General features: G+C 34.3%; 5 protein-coding genes across 7 annotated transcripts; 3 read left to right on the top strand and 2 right to left on the bottom strand.

Annotated features, from left to right (window-relative positions):
* The first annotated feature begins 1,391 nt into the window (after positions 1 to 1,391).
* LOC663058 (uncharacterized) lies at positions 1,392 to 7,292 on the top strand. The gene is made up of 10 exons (XM_064354773.1): positions 1,392 to 1,929; positions 1,974 to 2,702; positions 2,757 to 2,925; positions 2,975 to 3,105; positions 3,152 to 3,165; positions 5,783 to 5,921; positions 5,967 to 6,251; positions 6,299 to 6,706; positions 6,752 to 6,914; positions 6,962 to 7,292. The coding sequence occupies exons 1-10, from the start codon at positions 1,887 to 1,889 to the stop codon at positions 7,044 to 7,046; spliced, it is 2,166 nt and encodes a 721-aa protein (XP_064210843.1). The 5' UTR covers positions 1,392 to 1,886; the 3' UTR covers positions 7,047 to 7,292.
* A 1,750-nt stretch (positions 7,293 to 9,042) lies between these two features.
* On the top strand, positions 9,043 to 13,498 carry LOC663002 (lipase member H-A). The gene is made up of 5 exons (XM_015983348.2): positions 9,043 to 9,543; positions 9,591 to 9,717; positions 9,765 to 9,964; positions 12,527 to 12,958; positions 13,012 to 13,498. The coding sequence occupies exons 1-5, from the start codon at positions 9,507 to 9,509 to the stop codon at positions 13,443 to 13,445; spliced, it is 1,230 nt and encodes a 409-aa protein (XP_015838834.2). The 5' UTR covers positions 9,043 to 9,506; the 3' UTR covers positions 13,446 to 13,498.
* Positions 13,499 to 13,930: 432 nt separating this feature from the next.
* LOC107398628 (phospholipase A1 VesT1.02) lies at positions 13,931 to 16,538 on the top strand. 3 transcript variants are annotated; one of them, XM_015983351.2, is made up of 4 exons: positions 13,931 to 14,113; positions 15,543 to 15,935; positions 15,985 to 16,260; positions 16,305 to 16,538. In XM_015983351.2, exons 1-4 carry the CDS (start codon positions 14,107 to 14,109, stop codon positions 16,532 to 16,534), a joined length of 906 nt encoding a protein of 301 aa, XP_015838837.1. In that variant the 5' UTR covers positions 13,931 to 14,106; the 3' UTR covers positions 16,535 to 16,538. The 3 variants fall into 3 exon arrangements, with proteins under 3 accessions (XP_015838837.1, XP_015838836.1, XP_015838835.1); XM_015983350.2 differs by lacking the exon at positions 13,931 to 14,113 and adding an exon at positions 14,951 to 15,472; XM_015983349.2 differs by lacking the exon at positions 13,931 to 14,113 and adding an exon at positions 14,952 to 15,493.
* On the bottom strand, positions 16,528 to 17,945 carry LOC103314184 (endothelial lipase). The gene is made up of 5 exons (XM_008199397.3): positions 17,806 to 17,945; positions 17,608 to 17,677; positions 17,215 to 17,562; positions 16,796 to 17,173; positions 16,528 to 16,749 (listed from the first exon to the last, which is right to left on the bottom strand). Exons 2-5 carry the CDS (start codon positions 17,651 to 17,653, stop codon positions 16,547 to 16,549), a joined length of 975 nt encoding a protein of 324 aa, XP_008197619.2. The 5' UTR covers positions 17,654 to 17,677; positions 17,806 to 17,945; the 3' UTR covers positions 16,528 to 16,546.
* On the bottom strand, positions 17,901 to 20,536 carry LOC100142011 (kelch-like protein 38). The gene is made up of 7 exons (XM_008199396.3): positions 20,282 to 20,536; positions 19,527 to 20,229; positions 19,411 to 19,482; positions 19,169 to 19,358; positions 19,004 to 19,125; positions 18,730 to 18,957; positions 17,901 to 18,684 (listed from the first exon to the last, which is right to left on the bottom strand). Exons 1-7 carry the CDS (start codon positions 20,429 to 20,431, stop codon positions 18,338 to 18,340), a joined length of 1,812 nt encoding a protein of 603 aa, XP_008197618.2. The 5' UTR covers positions 20,432 to 20,536; the 3' UTR covers positions 17,901 to 18,337.
* Between the last annotated feature and the right edge of the window lie 921 nt (positions 20,537 to 21,457).

The raw sequence follows: 21,457 nt of genomic DNA, 5'->3' as shown, positions 1-21,457 counted from the left end.
CTTCATTAAATAAACATATTGATGCAATATTAGGTAAATCGCTTGTGGGCTAAGTGCAATAAAAATAAGAATATTAAATCAATGATTCTCAAGAATATGGTAAAGAATATCAAACATAATACAAACATAAAAAAATGGGAAAATATAATTAAAAATAAGGGTTAGGGCAAATAATAAATAATAATATTTTTGGCTATCAACAAATTTTACAATAAAAAAAACGTAAGATGTTTTGACATAAACATGTCATCATCAGCTACAACAAATTGTCAAATACTAAGGTCCAATAAGTAACTATTTTAGGACAATTAACTCAAACTCACTTTCTTAGGGAAAGAATAGAATAAATTGTTTATTCAACTCATTTTTCAGCCAGGAATAATGCAATCTGACACCAGTGGCGTATTTTGGCTGCCCCTGGCTATGACAACATTAAAAAAAATATTGATTAAGTCAAAAAATAAGGATAAATTTACAAACCTCGAAAAAAGACATTTTTGTACTTTGGAAATTTGTAGCATTTTCAAAATTTTAAATGCTACTTACCACTCCTTTTTTGACACCTCAAATGAACTGCTAAACTGCATAAACTGCTCGAAAAATGTTAGGTGTGTTTGAACATACACTGTTCCATAACAGTTAAAGAAATCTAATTATTCTAACATCAAACAAATTGTATCAGTTACCGAGTTTTGAATAAATAAATATCTTTTTATCAGTTGGCTTTCTCTATAAACTTTTTCAGTCAGATTAATTGAATGAAATAGCAATTCCCGTTCTAGCACAAGTTCTTTAAGAATGCAGGATAGTTTTGAAAATTAAATTACAAAACCTGGAAAAGTTCTTTGTGATGTGACCAAACATGCGCTAGATTTTTAAATATCTCTTATAAGATATCTATTAAAAAGTGACTCTGTATTTCAAGAAACTTAGCCATTTTTACGCTTTTTTCTATATCTATAATATTACGTTGTCTCTGACTTTTTTCAAAGACATTACTCATTTCGAATTTTCTTTAATATGAATTGAAACTACTAAAAATTTCTCAAAACTTATTAATCAAACAATTAAGAACTTAAGAAGTAAAAAAATAAGACGAAAACTAAAAATCTGATCAATTTATTTAAAAAAATGCAACTCATCGATTTACTTGCTGTTTTGTTAGCCAAAATAAAGATACTTTTGCCGCCTCCGAAATAATAAAAATTTGTACACAATATCACGTTCGTTAAAATGGAATGAATGTTTTACAAGCGAAAGAGTCCAAAGATACATAAAAGTATTTGCTAGATAATTATGGCAAACTTGACAAATATTTTCTTAATATTGTAGATAACAAAAAACGAAAAAAAATAATAATATGCAGAAAACTCCAGGTAATTCCATTAGATAACAGGAAACTGTCTTACTTTGTTGTTGACAAGAGCTAATTCGCTAATTTAAATTTATAATATTTATCTGCCACCCACGAAGATGACTCCTGCAAAGTGTAAAAGTGGGCCAAACACCTATCATTAAATCTCTTTAAGACACGACACATCAAAATAGCCGCACTCGTATGTAAATCAGGCTCCTTATTATGCACACCACTTTCTTCATCTAACAGTACCTTTTTCTGGTGGTACTTTAAAAATACTAATTAAGAAAGCAATTTTGACCATCGCAATCCCTAAATAAACCCCCTGTTTCCAGTCCACCCATCGCTGATCCCCCAGTTTCCCCCATTTTCCAAACCATTTGTCACACTCCCCGATAATGACTAGAAAATGGTGAAATGAAATTTTACTTTCCTCGTACTTTCTTGCCGACAAATCAATACTTATTTCTAGCGGCATTTTTCGCGACGACACTTCAAATTCTTCCTGCCACAAGAGTTGTGCTTCACCATGTCGTATATCACCACAGTGGGATTTATTTCAATTTCGATTTGTAAGTGCATTACTTGTTACTTCAATTTAATTAAAAAAAAATAGGTGTGACTTGGTGCCAAGTGACCCTCCCGAACCAGCCCATCAAAGATGCCCTCTACCTCCACAACGCCACTTCCTCGAATCTGACCCTAAGGGACTGCTCGTTCCGCCCAACTGACCAACGGCAGCGCTGCCCCGACCCCGACGTTAGGTTTATTTTGTACAGCGGGGGCGAAAGCGAGGTGGTTGACTACACAAAAAGCGATTTTTTGCGGCAGAGCAGGTGGGACCACACCAAGGAGGACATGATCCTGGTCCATGGGTACGCGGGCGGCGATGGTACCCTGCCCATGGCCGTCCTCCGCGACGCGTACATCAACCATGGTTCTTACAACGTCTGGGTGGTGGACTGGGGCAAGTTGGGCCCTCCACCCTGCTACAGGGCCGCCGTTCACAACATGAAAGCGGTGGCGCGGTGCATTGGCGACCTGTTGATGGCCCTAAGGGCCATGGGACTGCAAACCGATAAAATGACCTGTGTTGGGCACTCGTTAGGCGCCCACATCTGCGGCTTGATTTCGCGCTACGTTCTGTTCCGAATCCACAGAATCATAGGGCTAGACCCTGCCAGGCCCTTAGTACCGAACTCCTCACGGCTGGAAAGTGGGAGTGCAGCCGCTGTCCACGTTCTCCACACAAATGCAGGGCATTATGGTGAATCGGGGAAAAGCGGCCACGTGGATTTTTGTATTAACGGCGGAAGGGTACAACCTTATTGCGAAAACTCTGGACGTACGTTAATAATTTAGAACGCGTTATTTAACGATATTTATTTATGGTTTCTAGTCGATGAACAGTTGTGTAGCCACGTCTGGGCTGTGTGTTACTTGGCGGAAAGTATCCACAAGGATTTTGTTAAAAGGGCAGAGCCCTGCTCCAGACGGTGTCCCACGGGGCCAAGGCCGGGCCACCGCATTGGGATCCCGATAGAAATGGGACAATTTACGCCTTTGTCGTAAGTTTTTGGCAATTTTGGATACTTGTAGCTACTTAGGGGGTTTCAGGGCGAGTGGTTCGTATTGTCTTCATGATAATTATCCTCCGTACTGTCCGACGCAAGCTGGAGGTGTTGGGGATAAAAGATGTTGCTTGAAGTCGCCACAAATCAAACCACCCACAACTACGGAAGTTGAAGGTTGGTCGTAACAGATTTGTTGATTTTTATTTTCTCTTGTTTTTAGGAATCCCTCCATTCGCCAAAAAATCGCCCTAATAAGGGATATACTGTACCTGTATTTATTTGATCGTAACTGTATTTATGTTTATTTATTTGTGTTGTTGAATGCAAAATAAAACTGTGTTTTTGTGACTGTTCTTTTATTTTTATTTGTTTAAAGATGCTAACAACTATGCAATTAAAAATAATTCAGTAAAATACAAAATAGAAATTGTGATTCAAATCTTTATTATCAATTTATCAGTTATTGTTATTAGTTGTACCTAAAAAGAATGTAAGACAGCCTCAAAAACTGCAATAAAAAAATCTAGATCTAACTTCTGTTACTATATTATTACGGACAGATCGTGCGATGTTTTACCAAAGTACCAAAATATTGTATTAAAAATGTGATAAATTGAGAAAACTAGAAACCTAAAATCACGTATACAATTCTACCTTAGGATTTGAAGTGTTAGATAACAAAAAAACGAAAAATCCATTTTTAGAAAAAAAAACACCGGTATAATCCATTATGTTGCAAAGGTAATCTGTGGCAATGAACACCACTTAAAAATTTCTTTTAATTTAAATAAAAAAATAACACTGTGTACTCTTCAGTCTGGTTACATTACTCCGTGAAAATAAAACAGATTTTTAAATGTGTATTATTTATACCAAAATAAAATGTAAGTTCTTTCAAACAAAGTATAAAATAATTTGGATTCAATTCGATTAATTCGACACGAGAAACTGCGAAATTATTCCAATACAAAAAATACAACATATGTATAGAATAAAAATAAAATAAAAATAAAATACAATATACAAAAAATATATATTTTCTTCTTCGCTTTGTTCTACATTCGTCTTTGCTTTTCTCCTTTTAGTGAATCTTTTTATAATACCAAGCTTAAAATAGTAATTTTATGAAAAATCTTGACATTTTCGAATAAAATATTTAATTTAATTTAATTCCAAATCGTCTTTGAACACTGATACCCTTACTTCAACAGAGGGAGTTGCTAACATTTTAACTGAATACCACCATGAATCTTTGTAAATTCAAGTAAAACTTTTTTTCAGAAGTCATTTTAAGCTTAATTTTTACTTTCATTTAAAGTATGAACAGTCGTTTATTTCAATGGCAGATAAAGTTTATATCTAAATCTAATACGAAAAAATACTCGAAAAAATATCTAAAAGACAACGGTCAAGATATTTCACTCGATAAAACAAAAACAAGGTGAGACTGTTACTTTAAAAGACAACGATCAAAATATTTCTTTCAATAAAATAAAAACAAGATGAGACGGTTAAAAAGTTACTTCATCTTAAAAATTATTTGTGTTTTCAAAATCTTAAAATATTTCCTGAATTTGAAAATTAGGAGGATAATTTTAGAAAAACATAAATAAAGGAAACCTTTCTTTATTTGCCTCGCTAATCAGTAATCACAAATAGCATAACTTTGCATTTAGTTTTTTAAAATTTATCTAAAGTAGAGTTTTGGGTAAAGTTTGTTTAACAACAAATAATAATAGGTAAACTTTTAAGTTAGTAGTAAAGATTTATTTTCAGGATATAGTAAAAATGAATGTGAAAAATGAAAACTCAAAATTTTTCTGGCATATGTAGACAAATCGTAGACCGATTAGTGATTACATGAAACTCTCTATGAAAGTATCATAAACTTCTTGCATATTTAATTGGAAGATGCACCTCTTAAACGATGTAATCAGTCCACTGCAATGAAATAAATTATGTTAATTGTCTTATGTAATAACTAATAAGCATTCATACTTTTCATTTTACCAATAAAATAGGTGTATTCTGTAAATGAAGGCAAAATTAATGTTATCTTGTGATTAAATGCCCAGTACCATAGATTAGGTACTTAATCTATGCTACTAGAGATCAGCAGTCCAATAAATATTTTAACCCAATTTTAAAACAATTTTTATGGTTTTCATGACTAGTCTGGAATGTTCAACAGGTTTGTTGGACTTGGAGAATAAGGCAAAATCCAAACATAGCGTTACTTCTTGAAAATTGAAAATTTCTTTCTTGTACATTATTTAAATTTTCTATTGCAACACAATTTGCCCTTAACATTTAAATGTACAATAACGCAGCGCATCCATAAAAAGGTAAACATTGCTACGTTTTCTAAATTTAAAGTTAGACCAACAGACCATGAAATTTGTATTGAATAACGTGAGGTAAATCCAAAACGGAATTATTTCGTACGTAAGGTGAATCTAGATCCCCCCAGTAAAAATCAAAATTTTTCCAACTTCAAGCCCCATTGTTTGCCAAATTAAATATACAATAAACCACATTGAGGTGTCACTCGACAACATTTCGGTGCGGCCCAATCAACCAGTAGACTAGGTCAACGAATTTATTATTATCATTATCATTGTTAAATGGATTATTATATAATTGTGGCCGCCCAAGAAAATTATGAAACGTTTCCATTTAAATATGAATAAGTGCCACCACTGATAGCTAAGTAACTTCATTAAAATGCATGCGATTTGACATTGCTACCTCTATTTAAATAAAAACTTTCTTTTATTTGCCAGACGAAAATTCAAATACTTAGTTGTTGTAAAATATCCAGAGGATCAACTGTTGTTTCCAATTACGATAACTACTCTTCCATGGAAATGAAGAAACAAGTTGTGCCGTTAACGCGGTTTTTCGACATCGATCGATGTTAGAAGCATGTGTGTCCGAAATGATAATTCCAGTGGCTGTGTTGTGGTCTTACTTCCTCATCTATTTATCACGTAAGTAGAGCAATTTTGACCAAACGCCGCACTTCGTTCATTTAGAAATTTGCACCGTTGCAAATTCACTGCAACTGCTTTTCGGTGACTGCCCTATTTATTACGAGGAGCCATGCAATACCAACATGGTCAAATTTTTTCTCACCACTGGTACGGCGAATTTATCCACCTACCACCAGCTCAACCCCTTCAAAGTGCACTTACCCGAAAATTTCGACAAGCTAGCACCAGTCAAAATTCTGATCCATGGCTATGGGGGTTTGGGCATCGACAAGGCTATTAAAAGCGTCAGAAAAGCTTATCACGAAATTGGTTACAACGTTATTTTAGGTAAAGGGACCAAGCTTTGGTTTTGCAAATTCAGCCAAAAATTTTAGTGGATTGGGGGCCTCTGTCGGAAGTCCCGTGCTACGCCACTGCCTATCTGAACACCTGGCACGTGGGGCAATGTATAGCAATCCTAGCAGTGAGCCTAATCCCGCTGGGAATCTCCCCCAGTTCCCTGCACTTAATCGGGTTCAGTCTGGGGGCTCATATAGCAGGGTTTACTGGCGCTAACATCAACAGGGCTTTGAGCATCCGTCCTGCGAGGATAACAGGCCTTGATCCTGCCCTTCCCTTCTTTGCAACACCTAACAAAGAGTGGAAACTCGATCCCTCTGACGCCAAATTCGTGGATGTGGTCCACACAAGTGCTGGGACTTTTGGAAAAGTGGAAGCGCTTGGGCATGTTGATTTTTACATGAACGGGGGAGCTTTGCAACCGGCTTGCTACCAAGCACCATGTACGAATTTAATTTTTTTGGCTTTTTATTTTTAAATGTTTCCAGACCCTCCACTGTGTAGTCATATAATGGCGGGTTTATATTTTGCCGAGTCCATCAAAAACAAAAAAAGTTTTATGGGAGTGCAGTGTGAAAATATCGCAAATTATGTCTTAGGACTGTGTTCGGAAAACACCAAGGCAGTCATGGGAGAATTCACCAACAAACGGTACGTCAATTTATTTTGTAAGTCATGAATACAGTGAAGATTTCTAGGATCAGAGGAAGTTTCTATGTTGAAACTTCCAACTCGACTCCTTTCGCACTGGGCTATGCATTTGAAAATTTTATATTTAGTTAGTTTAATTTTTTTAATAAAGTACAAAGTTTTTATCAATACCTATTATTATCTATTTTTAATTTGCACAGATAAGTAATTTTTTTCCAAATACAAATTCAGGTGGAAAAAAGATGAAGGGAAAAATCCCGACTGCTGAAGCCTTCTCACTTAATCTTCTTATTTTCATCATTGAAATAAAACTTCCGTTTCGAAAAAAATCGGAAAAAAATGTAGATATTTTTTTAAATAAAAGACTTGAACGCTTTATTTTTTCACTTATGATTATTGAAACTGTCGATTAAATTATTTTCTACAACAAATAACTGTTTTAATTATTGTAAGTTTTGGATATTTTTAATTTAACTTGCTTTGTTGTCTGTCTGTCTGTTTCATATTTTTGGAGCCAAATGTCGCTATTTTTTTAATTCATTTATCTTGGACGATAGAGTACAGACACAGAACAGAGGTAGGATGTGCTTTCAATGCTAAGAGCTGTTTTCTATTAAAAAAATAATGGTGTTACAATAATGCGGTAAAACTAAATCTCAGAGAAAAAGACGTTTAGAATAAGTAAAGACTAAAAAACAATAAATAAAAAAATGAAAAATATGTTTAAAAAAAAAGCTTTCATTTAAAAGCTGCACTAATAAGTAATAATGTTTTTCTATCAGAGGAAAATATTTTTGCTTACAAATTAGGATTTTAAAATTTATAAAAGCTTTGGAAACGGTCATAACTCATAAGTCATTAGAGAATTACCTTCCTAAATTGAGCACAGTTCCCAAAGCTTTTATAAATTTTAAAATCCTAATTTGTTAGCAAAAATATTCTCCTCTGGTAGAAAAACATTATTTTTTACATTTTACTGCATCTTTTAAATAATTATTTAGATAATTTTCTAAAAAAACATTTTTTTAATTTTTTTATTGTGTGGTAGATTTATTTTGTTACCATTTCAATTTGACTACAAGATTTAAATGTGATCATATATTGACATCTTTTTTATTCAACATTTTTGTTAAACATTATTGATGTGTTGTAAAAAAACATCAAATGAAATAGTAAATTTTTACTATTTAACATTTCAATTTTTTTCTGTTAACGTGTTTTGAGAATGCGGAAATTTGAAAAAAATAAAACTGGTTACAATTTGCTGTAAACATTGATGATTAGGGATACAGAAAAATATTAGCACGTGTCATAGGTCAGACCGTATTATCTGTTCCTTCGCAAATGAAATAGTTAAATGTAGAATAACTACTGATATTATTGAGACTAAATTGTTGATTTCAAGAGACATCCTCTTCATCACTTTTTAAATCAGAGGTTGAATTTCCATATAAGACACCAGTTTGGCTTCGATTTATTTTATTTAGTGAATGTACGAGTAACAATTAAAATATAAATTACAAGAAATATGGTTGATAGGTGCAGAAAGTTATTACACACGGGAGAATGCAGCTTGTCGCCTCAAATTCAATTTTGTAAGAGCTACAAAACCAGTTCAACGCTTATATTACCCACAGAACTTCTGAAAAAACTGATCGAAACGAGCGGATTATGTAATGATAACAACAGTTGGTGGTGCTCAATAATAATAATAATTGCATCTAGTAAAGTTTTCCTTAATTTGAAATTTCCTCGTTTAGAACAAATCCTGAAGTGTTTACGCAACGAAATGGAAATAATGATTGAAATGAGATGAAGGTCTGATTTTTATCTCCAATCAAGATTGTGAAAAATGATAAGATGAGAAATGATGACATCCTAGCTTAACGGTACCTACTTACTATTCCAAAAAATGCGTAATTATAGGCCTGCATCTTATACTGTGTGGTTAAGTTAATATTGGAGACGAAGTAGACCGTGTGATTTCCAAGAAACGACTCAAAAAGCTCCAGAAGGAAAAATAAAAGTAGCGTTAAGACTAGACACCAATTAGGCCTAACATAAATAATTTGATACCATCAGTTAATTGGGCGTTTTTATGGTTGTGTGGTTGCGTCAGATAAAAATATTTCAGTTTGGTTTTTGTCACGGAGCTTTCACATTGTTAGCGTTTTCGCAAAGTGCGAAGTATAACCGACGATAACATAAATTTAGCATTTGCCTTATTATCCAACTTAACTCGTTCCGCAATCGTATGTTGATCATTTATTAACTTTCTTCAAAAACTCATTACTTAATGCAGTTGGTACGAGATTCTGCCATTCATTAAGTAAACTGATTTCGTTTTCGCCGTACGTTTTGTTCTCCTTGAGTTGTGTTATTTCGCAAAGTATCTATCAATCTCCTAAAGGAAGATAACCGTTTCAAAGCGGCTGTGTGCCTTGAATTGAAATTAATTGACCTGAACGAGACGTGCGTACAAAATTATCGGAGTGCAGTGTTGTGAATGATAGCGTGAATCGACGTTATATTTTGTCTGAACTTTCTTTAAATTAGCGGGCGAAGAATGCGCCCAAACATTCGAGGACAAAAATGTGGAAGCACCTCTTCTTCGTTTTATTTCTCAAATGTAAGTGAATTTGGCTGATTTTCGCAAGTTATTTACCGACTTTTCAGCCACTCATGTCCAGGCACAGGTCGTGATAGTCCCTGCGAGCGATGTGCCGCGTCCAGCCTCCAAACAGGGCACTCAGTCAGGGATTGATACCATTGTGATAGGTAGTTGCAAAATAGCGGTTAATAGGTAAAATAGTTGAAGGTCAGGAATTTTTGCAAAGAAAAATGTTAAAGATTGTGTCCCGATCCCGATGTGACGTTTTATTTGTATTCGAAGAAGTTTCAAGAAGAGCCGGAACCTGTGAGAATCGGTGGTGAGCCTGGCAATTCGAATTTGAGTTCGACGACGTTTGATCCAAGTCTTCCGACGAAAATTGTTATTCACGGATATAACTCCGACCGGAATTTGAACGTTTTGATCGAAATCAAAAAACGTAAGTGAAATATTTATTAGTTCGTAAGCGGTTTCAAAACGTGAGGTCGTGCTAACAACAACACATTTTTTGTTTTAAAAACACATGTGTGAAATTTTTGACGTGATTAGGTGATTCTGGGTGTTCGTATCGAAATTTCGCTTAATATATGAGGAAAATCACTCTAAAGGGGCTTAAAAATGAACATTTATTTCAATTTAATTTGATTATTTTTTGACGAAATGCAGAATAATGATGAATATTGCGGTTAAAAACAAGATAATAAACTTAGTAAGGAAAACCGCAACGATATAAAACGGGCTAAATTTAGAAATATATCAAAATGATATCGTTTTCGCCCTAGTTGCAAAATTTTTATTCTACCAAACAACTCTAAATTAAATTAACCAGTTTTGTAATTTTTAGCAAAATGCACTCCCGACTCAAAAACAAGAAAATAGTAATTTTCAACCCATTTCTTTTGTGATTTTTTGGCCTGTTGTGGCAAATTTATGAGAAAAACTGTTTATCTATTTACTGCAAAACATGACAAAATGCTCCAAATTAAAATTACCGGACTGTAATTTTAGGCTGTAGATGCGACCTGAAAACTCTGGCACTTGGGTGATGGCATTACCACCATACGCATATATATTTATATTTATTTTTTACCGGACCATTTGAGTAAAAATTTTAAGAAAAGTGGGTGCCAGAATTGGAAAAAGGCAAAAATATTGATTTATTTAACTAGACACGTAATTATTTGAATTTTAAAAGGAAATTTGCTAAAAAAAATTTCTCATTTTTTTGCTTTTAAAAAAATACAATCTTGGACAACATTCATATATAATTTAATATGATAACGTAAATCTAGTATTATCAGGCCTATCAAACTAGGTAAATATTTGCTCCAGATTTATAAAATTTCGCAAAAATATAGTTTTTCACTTATATCTTCGTAAAACAAACAGTGGTGAAATATGAAAGCACCGTAATTTTCGATTTTAATTGCAAATTTTTTGCCGTTTTATTAAGAAATTTTGCAAAATGAGCTAATAAACCACTCTAAAAAATAGGCCAAAATAATACCAATTTAGAAGTAATTTGGTAATTTGTGACAAAACGCAAAATAAGTGCGCTCCTCACACATACGCCATAGAAATCTAAAAAAAGGCCAAAATAGTGTCATATCTCAAATCTCTTTTGTAATTTTTTGGCTTGTTTTGGCAAATTTATGCGAAAAATTGAACATTTCAAGTTTGAGAAAAATTTTACGAGAATTAGATATTGATTTTTATTACAACACGTAACTTTTTGGTTCAAAATAACATAATTATCGACCCAATTAGATAAATTTTAGGTCTGTTTTAGCAAAAAAAAAATAATTGTCTCGCTTGTAATTATAATAAAGTGAGTTTTTATAACTATTCTAAGTAAGCAAAAATCACACCAAATTACATGTAATTTGGCAAATTTCGCAAAATAAACGCGATCTTCATACAAAAAAAGCTTTTAAAAAAATAAAGCTATGGGTAAGGCAGAGAACTATCATTTTTATTCCTCTGTGGTGATTGTTTAGCTTGTTAGACTGAATGTCCTGTTATGTATTCTAATCTTTAAATTTTTGAAAAAGAGTATAGCACACATTCTGATTAATTCTGAACTATCTATCACAAATAAAGCAGACATTAGAAAAGAAAAAAAAACAACAATAAAAAATTATTTAATTATTTTATTACTTATTTACTTGCTTTTATATTTATTTTCTATTTACTATGTTCGTTTTTGTGTCCTATAAGTTACTCAAATAGGTATGAGCTTGATTTTCTTTTTTAATTTTTGGAATATTGGATAAGAGACTACATTTTTATTGTTAATTATTGATATTATCTACGTAATAAATAACAATACCATTATTAACAAACAGTAACCTGTTATAAAATAAAGGATATTACAAGAATATCCGGCAATTTTTGATATTATATTATATTACCGATGTCTGTCAAGTCGGTATTTAAAGGTAAAAGTAATGACATTTTCGATCTGCAGTGGTAACTTTCGCCGATCTAGTTAAGTAAAATTTTACGCGAAAAATTTTATTACAAAAATAATGTTAAAAAAAACTAAGTGCGTAATTGGGAAATTCTCAAAAAAGTGTTTCTCATTTATAATACAATAATCAAGCTAAAGAGTTTTTACCTTAACATCAAGTAATTTTTGGCGCGTTTTAACGAATTTACTCTGAATTTAATATGATTAATTAGTCATTTTCTGACTTATTTTCCCAAAATGAATGAATTTTCTTGTTCAACAGCAAGATAAATCTAATGAAAAAGGCAATTACCTAATTTTCAATTTTCGTAGATAATAATTTCTTAGTCTAATAGAATGAGCAAAATTTTGTGAAAAAAGTGAGCTGGCGCTTAAAAATGTCTTGAACAAAAATAGAACAATGAAACATCACATTTGCCAAATAAAGCTTGTTTTGCGAATTATACTTTATTGTGAAAACACGAGTCGCCACTTTAACAAGTATTAAAAAAATGGCAAAGGAAGCACTAAATATTCGCCCATTCATTCCAGAATATTTCAACCGCACAACCGACTTGAACATATTCTTCGTGGACTGGTCGTCCCTTGCCGCAGGTCCTTGTTACCCGGCTGCCGTGTGGAACACGCGCCATGTGGGCGAATGCACTTCCCAATTAGTCGACCGAATAAAGGAGCTAGGAGCCAAAAACATCCACCTGATCGGTTTTAGTTTAGGCGGCCAGTTAACAAACTTCGTCGCTAACGCCCTTCGCCCGTACAAAGTTTCCAGGATTACAGGACTCGATCCTGCCGGTCCCGGTTTCCTAACAGCGGGCCCCGAAAACAAATTAGACAAAGGCGACGCCGAATTCGTCGACGTCATCCACACAAACGCTTTCGTGCAAGGCATTGTGGAGGAGAGCGGCCATGTCGACTTTTACATAAATGGGGGCGTGATCCAGCCCGGATGTTGGGCAGAGAACAGTAAAACAAGTGTACTAATTATTTAAAAATAAATAAATAAAAACTGGTTTTAGGATTTTTCGCTTGTAATCACCACCGAGCGCCCTTGTACTTTGCCGAATCAATCACAACACAAATGGGTTTTTGGGGGTGGCCGTGCCCGTCTTACACCGAGTACTTAATAGGGAGGTGTCCGCCCAAAGAGCCCCAGATCATAATGGGCGAGTTCGTCAACAGGACGTCCAGTGGAGTCCACTTGGTTATAACCGATTCGGTTTCACCGTTTGCTGTGGGGAAATTCACAGGACCGGCGATTGAAATATTCGTCAAGTCGGAACTAATAAGACGGGATATTTTGGAAAAGTATAAGAAAGATGTTGAGAATTTTATCGATGAGGACGATGTGGTTGAAAGCTTGTACGAACACAGCCGTTTGAAAAATGAACACAGTAAAAAGAAAAGTGAAAACATCATCGACAGCGTTTCGGCAGAGGTTGATTTAATTTAGTGTAAATTGTTATATTGTGCTTACAAATAAAGAAATAATATATTTTTTTTAAACACTTTCCCAATTATTATACCAGTGTACGAGTATATTTTGTTGTATAACTATAAACAATATATTTATTCCTTGGTAAGTTACCACAACCTTCAAACATTTTAAACAACAGATCTTACGTAATTTGAGTAAGATTTAAAAAAAAATTAAATAAATAAAATAAAGAAAAACTTTTGTTTTGAGCGAACTGAATTATAGCGCTCTGAGATCGTAAAAATAGATTTTTCCTCAAGGCTTATCAAGGTTCTAACTGCACAAATACACGCAATTAGCTGTTCCGACTTCATCAGCGTGTACAGTACGTGTTCGCATGAAAATGGGGGCCTTAAGCTTGAAGCCACGAATCTGTTTGTTGGAATATTAGCACATTATCAAAATTTAGAGTCCAAGCCTTATGAAAAATTAAAACTTAACAATAGACTGATAAGTGATAACAGGCACAGTTTTTAAAATTTTACCACAGTTCATAATTTACATAATAACGTGCTCCTACTAAACTTACAGCACGTAATCGCCGACGTCACAGTCAACAAATCTATCCCACTCGAAAAATAAATAGTGTAGTATACCGTACAGTATTTTTCGTCGTGAAGTGAGTGATCTTTGAATAATGCCAGGTATTTTTTTATATTAACTAATTATCTGTCACTTTAACGTACTCAAGAACACTTTTGTTAATTATAGGCACATTAAACACTTCTGTCGGCTTTTTGTAATTATCGCCACTATAATCGTATATCTGTTTCAAAATAATGTCAGTGTCAGGTATTTCGCGATATTACAAAATCAGTTGTAACCACTTGGGACTTTGGACCGCGGTTTGTTGATTCATGCGTCTGTAAACCCGTCTAAATGGATCTATAATGAGAGGACAGGTCAACATCGGAAGTGAAATCGGTTTCATTGAACTACATTTACACCCAAGTGTGAAACAATTAGGAGTAAATTAAAAATAATTAATTAAATAATTAATGATTTCTTATTTTTACAAAATAAAATAAAAATTGACAATTTGGCTTCTAACTGTGTAGAGGCTTGCCTGATTTATTTTAGAATAAATGATACATTATCTGTTTTATTTTAATAAATTAATAGTTGATTTTTAAGGATTCACACAAATTCACGCTCGCGAAATAATTGCACATTGCACTACGAAATGGTTTATGTAATAGAAAGCAATAAAAACAATCTTTAATTAACTTGTTCGTAAGACAGATAAAATTATGCATTTGTTTGTGAAATGGATAAATTGAGTGCAAATATAAAAATATAATTAACAAGTATCATACAAGGCATGTTTGTAGGTTTTGATTTTTGAACGTTTTAATTCTCTCAGATTCCATATAAAATTTATTCTACAAGTTGTACCAGCAAACTGCTAAAATTCGGTATTGGTCATTAAATATTAATTTTAAATAAATTTGTACAAAATGTATAGACAAGATTATTTTCAAGTGTACAGAATGTATTAAAAAAATACAATAAGTTTATGCTCTGTTCGGACATCCAAAATGTACCATCCTGTACATTCTTTGATATCTGCTACAGAAAAAAATCAAAAGTTTCAAAGCGATTTTCTCAAAATTTCTTCGATAAAAAATTAAACAGTTATTGTTGTCAGATAAGTTTCGAATTTTGAGTAGAATATTACGACGGTGGTGTTAGACGTAGAATATTACGACGTCCACTATTTGATGATGACCTTAGGGGCCGAAAACGTTAGTAGAAGAGTTCCAATAAAATAAAAACAAAAGTACAGACATTACAAACATTAATGCTTATCGTTATCTTAATGTGTGCTCCCATGAATCGGCATAATTTAATGTAAAGTAGATATCGCTACATAACTTGACCAATAACAAAATCTCCTTTATGTCACATTTCCTGTCACATATCTCTAAATTAATAAAGTTTAAATTCTGTAACAATGACCATTGCATCTTTAATCATTTTCTACACATTGCTCCTCTACCAAGGTAAACTAACTTCACAGTTAGGTAGTTAGTCAGCTTGGTATTTCCCGTTTCTAAAATAGCCATTTTCCAGTTTACACTCGAGAATTTTTATCCCAAATCCCTTCCGTCGACTTCTGTCAAGCTGACGCGACCAAATCCGACGTCTTTTACTACTTATTCAAAAGTGCAACCCAAACGACTGCTATAACAATAAACGAGGACTACTCCTTACCCGAAGATGAGAGAAACCTTCCCATGAAAATACTAATGCATGGTTACACTTCAAACGTAACATCACCGTGGTACAAACAAATGAAACAAGAGTATTTCCAAAAAGGCCCACATAACATTATTTACGTCGACTGGTCCATTGCTTCGAATAAAAGTTTCGCAGTGTCTGCAGCTAACATTAAACCCGTTGGGGAATTTATAGCCGATTTGATAGTTAGCCTAAGGGTTCCGGTGGAAAACGTGCACCTTATAGGTAAGACTAGCTAAATTTCTAGTCCCTAGTTATAAAAATTGGCCCACAGGACACTCACTAGGATCACATTTGGCCGGTTTCGTGGGCAAAAACATTTATTCAAAAACCGGGAAAAAGGTGGCAAGGATCACAGCAACGGACGCCGCTGGTCCAGGCTTTGAAAATGCGAAACCTGAAGCCAGGTTGAACAAACACGACGCTACTTTTATCGATGTGATACACACTGATGTGAATTATTACGGCATTTTGAAACCCATAGGGCATGTCGATTTTTACGTAAACGGCGGGAAAAACCAACCTGGGTGCCCTGCACGTAAAGTCGATGGTGGGTTTTGTGCCACTTTGGCCATTTTTTACTGTGATTTTTAGATAATTGTAGCCATGCGAGGTCCAACGATTATTTCATCGAAAGCATAAACAAGAGAAATGTTATGGCAAGGCCGGCGAAATTAAACGATGAAGAAGAAATTGTGCTAACAAGCCGGACTGAAGACGTGGAATTTGGGGACTGGACACCGGCAACAGCTAGAGGGATTTATTTTATTAAAACAAATAAAACGGCACCTTACTTATTACAGAAAAAAATAAAAGATACGTAACTAATCTGTGTTTTATTTGGTTTTGTTTACTGTGTCAACGAAACAAACCCCGGTCATAGTTTTATTAATATCTTCGGCCCCGAACACGTAAAACTCGTTTTTTTCACAAGAGCCGACCATGTGCTCAAGCCAGGAGTCACACTTGTTGCAGGAATATTTTTTCTCGTTTACGATTTCCGTAAATCGGACGTAACTTCGCGTGTGACTACAGTAGCCTAGAAAATGGTTTGAGTCCGAGTTTACACGTTTCTCAACCTTAACTGTCTTCAAACAACTCCCCTGCTGATGATATTTCAGTGAAACTAATCCTGCAATCAGGCTGGATCCGTGTACCCCCATTGATATAAACATCAAAAGTCCCGATTGGCTTATAATAGCCCAAAACGCCCCCATCGGTGTGAAACACATCCACAATTTCTGCATCCTCATCACTCAGCCGCTCCTCATCGGTGAGAAACACATTCCTGAATCCTGGCCCTGCAGGATCAAGTCCTGTAATTCGGCCCACCTTTTCCCCCACTTTTTGCCTGATATTTTGGGAGGTGAACCCCGCAATGTGGGCCCCTAACGAGTGGCCGATTAGGTGGACTTTCCCCAGAGCCAGTTTGTGGTTCAAAATGAAGCTTGCAATAAAATGAGCTACAAGAATTATTTGTGCCGGATCGTGAGTTAATTTTTACCAACTAGTCGCGTGTTCTGGGCCGATGAGACGTAAAATGATTTCGAAACGCGGCCCCAATCTACGTGGATTACATTAAAGTCCCCCTTTTTCAAATACTCGTCAGTTAAGTGGTGATACCACGAGCGGTTGTGGTTGTCAATCCAGCCATGAATGATGAATTTTGTATTTTTCGTTATATCGATATTTCCACCATCGAGGGGCAACTTTAAGTTTGAAATGTTTCGTGAATAAAGGTAGAAAGTGACGTCTGTGGTTTTAACGTCTTCGGGGCGGATTTCAAGCAGAGATCTGAACAGGCCAAACAGTCTAAACACGTCAAAATCTTTCACGTCTTCGTCGGTGACCACTAAAAATTCAATGATTTGCGTTTTATTTCTGAATCTAGATTTACCCAATTTTGAACAAAGGAGCACCACAAAAATTAACGGCCCCAGCATTTTGCTTCAAACGACGAGAAAAGACTACAAAATGTAAATTGTTTGAGGATTATCTAATTTGGATAATGAGGCAAAATTGACTGTCCTTTGTGTTTAGTGATGTGTACAAAACTAAGAAGTTGTGTAAACAAAAAAATTGTTTTAATACTGACCTATTTATCTTCAATAAACCCAAAACCGCTTATAAATGGGAAAATGCAGCCTCACTGATATTGTCTTGCCTACATTGACGCCTCCAGTTACCCAATTGTTTCGTAAATAAGAGTCGATTTTATTTTTTATAAGTCAAAGTATAAATACAGTTAAATACAAAAAATAAGGGACACAGTTATAGAAAATTAACTAAACCGAATAGGTTGGAATTGGTTTAAGCACTCAACCACTGGTAAAAAAATAAACGTATCATGATAAAAGATATGCTTTTTGTAGGAAACCTTCAACCGTATTCGCAGATTTAAATAACTATTTTTCGTAAAACTCGTAGTATATTTTTCTTAGTTTATTAAAAATTTGCTCCTTAAAATTCCTGCTTTTCTTTAAAGCAATTAAATTAATTTAAAACAAAATTTTGTTTCGCCTTCTAGTGTTTAGGCCTAGTTTCACTTAAAATTAAAAAAAATCGATACTAAAATGCTAAAATAAATGCCACTAATCAAATATACTTATGTGAGGTTCAAAAATAAATTAATACTGATTAATGAGATTATTTTCCTTGACCAAATTGGGATGAAAAACGGTAAAAACAGCTAAATTTCTGACAACCGTATAGTTTTTCAAGCCAGCATCTAATTTATGTGTTTGTTCATCGACTGTTTTAAGTTCAAATGTATCAAGATTAAGCAGCTCCATAGTAATTGGTCGTTCATTAGGCTTTAAATTCCAGTGCTTCGTAGTAGTGTGTAGAAACAAAATATTATTGCACAAAACCGATTCCACATAATTCAGTTCAGTCGTTTCTACTCCCGGAAAGGTAATATTCCTAGTCACGACAAGCACATTGTTTTGTACTTCAAGTTCGAATAATGAGATTTCTGAAAAGATAAATTCTAATTTGGAACTTAAAAAATAAGAAATACCTTTAATATAAATTCGAGACTTGTAACAAAACAACGATAAGTCATCGGAAAAAGCCGGAAGGACATTGTTTAAATCACAGATAGTTAAAGTGGACCATTCGTTCAGTTCAGGCGAAAACAAATAACCACACTTGTTGTTTAAATTCAAAATTAACAATTTGTCTCCAAATGGGCAACATTTGAGCTGTCTCCCCTCACACGGAAGCTGCACCACTTCACTCCACTGATCTGAAACAAAGTGATTAAAAATCCCACAAACTTTTGCGCGTATCACCTTCCTCAATGTCGTACCAAAAAAGATTATCTTGGATAACGCGAAAAGGTCCAGTCCCTCCGACCAGGAACAAGTACTTGCCGCAAACACACGTCTCAAAGTGACGACGCGGAAACGGAAGCCTCAAAAAGAAATCAGGCAACTTCAAACAAGCATGATACTCACTTCTGCGATTTCCAGCTCTGTTTAATGACATCATAGGAACGGAAATCCAAGTTCCATTCGCCCTTGCCCAACGTGTACTCTCCCCCATACACAAAAACAAACTGTTTGCAGCCACATATTCGAAACCCGTTCAGAGAGTCACAACTCGGAATCATGAAAAAGAATCGGCTGAATTCCAATGAATTCAAGTCTGGGAACGCACTGAATTTAAAAAATTAAAATAAAAGGGTCAAGGGACTCACCTAAATAGGCACCAACGGATGAACCCTTGCTGTCTTTCAAGTCATTGTATCGTGTCTTACGTCTCCACTGATCTAAAAAAAAAGTCAAATCTTGCCATGCTGATAATGAAACCAACCGGTGTGAAATTTTGTTGCTGTTTTATCGGATGAGTGTAAATGTGTGAATTCATCTAGGAAAATACAGGGATATCCGTGCAGGTTCCGGTTTTTTGATTTGAGCAAAGATTTGGCATTGTTAACACATTCAGTGTTGAAATGAGCACAACTGGGGTCCTTTTTCAGGCCAATGACACAATTTAAGGTATCAATGAGGGTCCCATGTCTACTAACATTAGGATTAGCGATGATTTTGTCGACTTCGCCGATCGTTAGCGCGTTAAAATCCACACAGTGTAACAGTTTTAACAGCGTCTCTAAACCCCCTTCTTCCAAACTGCAATACCACCTCATGATTGCTTCAAAAACCTCAAACTCCGAATTGGCGTATAAGTACACACTCCCGACGTAATTAATCAGTTCGTTTAGGCCTAATTCTAGGAAACAACTCGAATCTTTGACTGTTTTAAATTCAAGTAGGGATAATAGTTTTGCTTCAAGTGAAACCTCCGTGATGGCTAACGCTTCTGAGTACAACCAAATCTTAAGACAATTGTGTACGGACAACACAGATGACAACTGTTCAATGCATATGTCTTTAATTCCGAGAAATTGCAACATACAAGTTGCTTGGACCACAGGTAAGGCCAAATCTTCTCGAATAACGTACTCCCTGTCCCAAAGAAGCTTTAAAATTGTGGTTACAGCTTCAGGCTCAACGCCCTATAATTACAATTGACTGATAAGAACACGAATAAAAGCTTGCAGTACGTACGTTTAATGTAATCACCGATTTTGAGCTTTCGGTGAAGTTGCCCTCGAACATGGCTTTAAAATAGTCACTGTGTTTGATCAAGTCCGAGCGGCTACACTGTATGGTGGTTTCTTCAATTTTTAGTGTTACTATATCGTCATTTTCTTCCATTTTAACAGTTAATAACGTTAATAATCAAAAACAACGAATTTTGGTAACCTCAAACTATGTTAGTAAACGAAACACTTGATACCAATTGGAACCAACTTACAAAAAAAAAAACACTAGGAAGCTCATTCAAAATTGATCCAAAAAACTAATTATTTTACCATGAATTTGTTACTCAGGTGTGTAGAACAAAGCACTAAAGTATTTAATGAGTATACTTAAAATATGGACAAAAATATATAACACTGGCCAAAGAATTTAATTAAAAACTATGTTATTTAGGCAAGCAGCATTTTCAGCACTGCTGTGTTTATTTGGTTGCGGCGATAAAACAATCCGATCATCGTGAAGTTCATTATTCACCTTTAAATGTTGGAAAAATAATATTTTTTTCCTTAAAATTATTTTCAAATAGTCTTTTTGAAATTAGCTACAATACAAACTTTTGTTTTCTTTAAACACGCTCCTTTTAAAAATGTATTGCCCAAAAACTAAGATTCCTAGAAAAAAAACTTTCACCACTTTAAGGAAGAATGTTTAAACTTAAATAGATACCAATTGTTTAACGTAAAGCAATTAGGAATTTAGAAAAACTATAAAGTTTTACAGGGTATTTTATTAAAAAAAATGTATTGTAGCTAATTTAGGAAACATCTTGTATGTTTGAGAATAATTTTAGGTGAGGCAGGGGTCAGTATCTAAAAAAAAATACTTTTTTAACATTTATTGTACTTTATCTACTTATATTCTTATAATTATTCTGTGACACTGCTTCAACTTGAATTTTTTTTTTTCAAAAAACAACATAATTCAATAAATCATTTAGAAAAACATAACATTCCAGTTTGTCTTAGAAAATACTACTGGTTTACGTTAAATATTTATATTAATAAAAATTCAAAAAAATGTGTCTAACTGGCAATGTAAAAAACACCGTACCTACAATTAATGTAAAAATATAAACTGCTTGGGTTTGGTTACTTCGTAAACAAAAACCTCAGCCAGGCACGCCATTGTTGCGAACAAAAG

This window comes from Tribolium castaneum, chromosome 2 (assembly GCF_031307605.1).
Source record: "Tribolium castaneum strain GA2 chromosome 2, icTriCast1.1, whole genome shotgun sequence".
Lineage (NCBI taxonomy): Eukaryota > Metazoa > Arthropoda > Insecta > Coleoptera > Tenebrionidae > Tribolium > Tribolium castaneum.
The sequence above is the reverse complement of the archived record's forward strand: the minus strand, read 5'-3'. Positions and strand labels throughout refer to the sequence as shown.

Excerpts from the sequence above, each read along its gene's own strand:
- LOC663002 (XM_015983348.2), top strand. The coding sequence starts at position 9,507 with ATGTGGAAGCACCTCTTCTTCGTTTTATTTCTCAAAT. Across the intron at positions 9,965-12,526 it reads TTTGATCGAAATCAAAAAAC|AATATTTCAACCGCACAACC; the intron begins GTAAGTGAAATA and ends CATTCATTCCAG. Across the intron at positions 12,959-13,011 it reads CGGATGTTGGGCAGAGAACA|GATTTTTCGCTTGTAATCAC; the intron begins GTAAAACAAGTG and ends AACTGGTTTTAG.
- LOC103314184 (XM_008199397.3), bottom strand. The coding sequence starts at position 17,653 with ATGCTGGGGCCGTTAATTTTTGTGGTGCTCCTTTGTTCAAAATTGG. Across the intron at positions 17,563-17,607 it reads GCTCCTTTGTTCAAAATTGG|TGGTCACCGACGAAGACGTG; the intron begins GTAAATCTAGAT and ends TTGAATTTTTAG. Across the intron at positions 17,174-17,214 it reads CCAGAACACGCGACTAGTTG|CTCATTTTATTGCAAGCTTC; the intron begins GTAAAAATTAAC and ends TAATTCTTGTAG.
- LOC663058 (XM_064354773.1), top strand. The coding sequence starts at position 1,887 with ATGTCGTATATCACCACAGTGGGATTTATTTCAATTTCGATTT. Across the intron at positions 1,930-1,973 it reads ATTTATTTCAATTTCGATTT|GTGTGACTTGGTGCCAAGTG; the intron begins GTAAGTGCATTA and ends AAAAAAAAATAG. Across the intron at positions 5,922-5,966 it reads CTTCCTCATCTATTTATCAC|AAATTTGCACCGTTGCAAAT; the intron begins GTAAGTAGAGCA and ends TCGTTCATTTAG.
- LOC107398628 (XM_015983349.2), top strand. The coding sequence starts at position 15,424 with ATGACCATTGCATCTTTAATCATTTTCTACACATTGCTCCTCTACCAA. Across the intron at positions 15,936-15,984 it reads GGAAAACGTGCACCTTATAG|GACACTCACTAGGATCACAT; the intron begins GTAAGACTAGCT and ends ATTGGCCCACAG. Across the intron at positions 16,261-16,304 it reads CCCTGCACGTAAAGTCGATG|ATAATTGTAGCCATGCGAGG; the intron begins GTGGGTTTTGTG and ends TGTGATTTTTAG.
- LOC100142011 (XM_008199396.3), bottom strand. The coding sequence starts at position 20,431 with ATGGAAGAAAATGACGATATAGTAACACTAAAAATTGAAGAAACCACC. Across the intron at positions 20,230-20,281 it reads AATCGGTGATTACATTAAAC|GGCGTTGAGCCTGAAGCTGT; the intron begins GTACGTACTGCA and ends TTGTAATTATAG. Across the intron at positions 19,483-19,526 it reads AGCAACAAAATTTCACACCG|ATCAGTGGAGACGTAAGACA; the intron begins GTTGGTTTCATT and ends CTTTTTTTTTAG.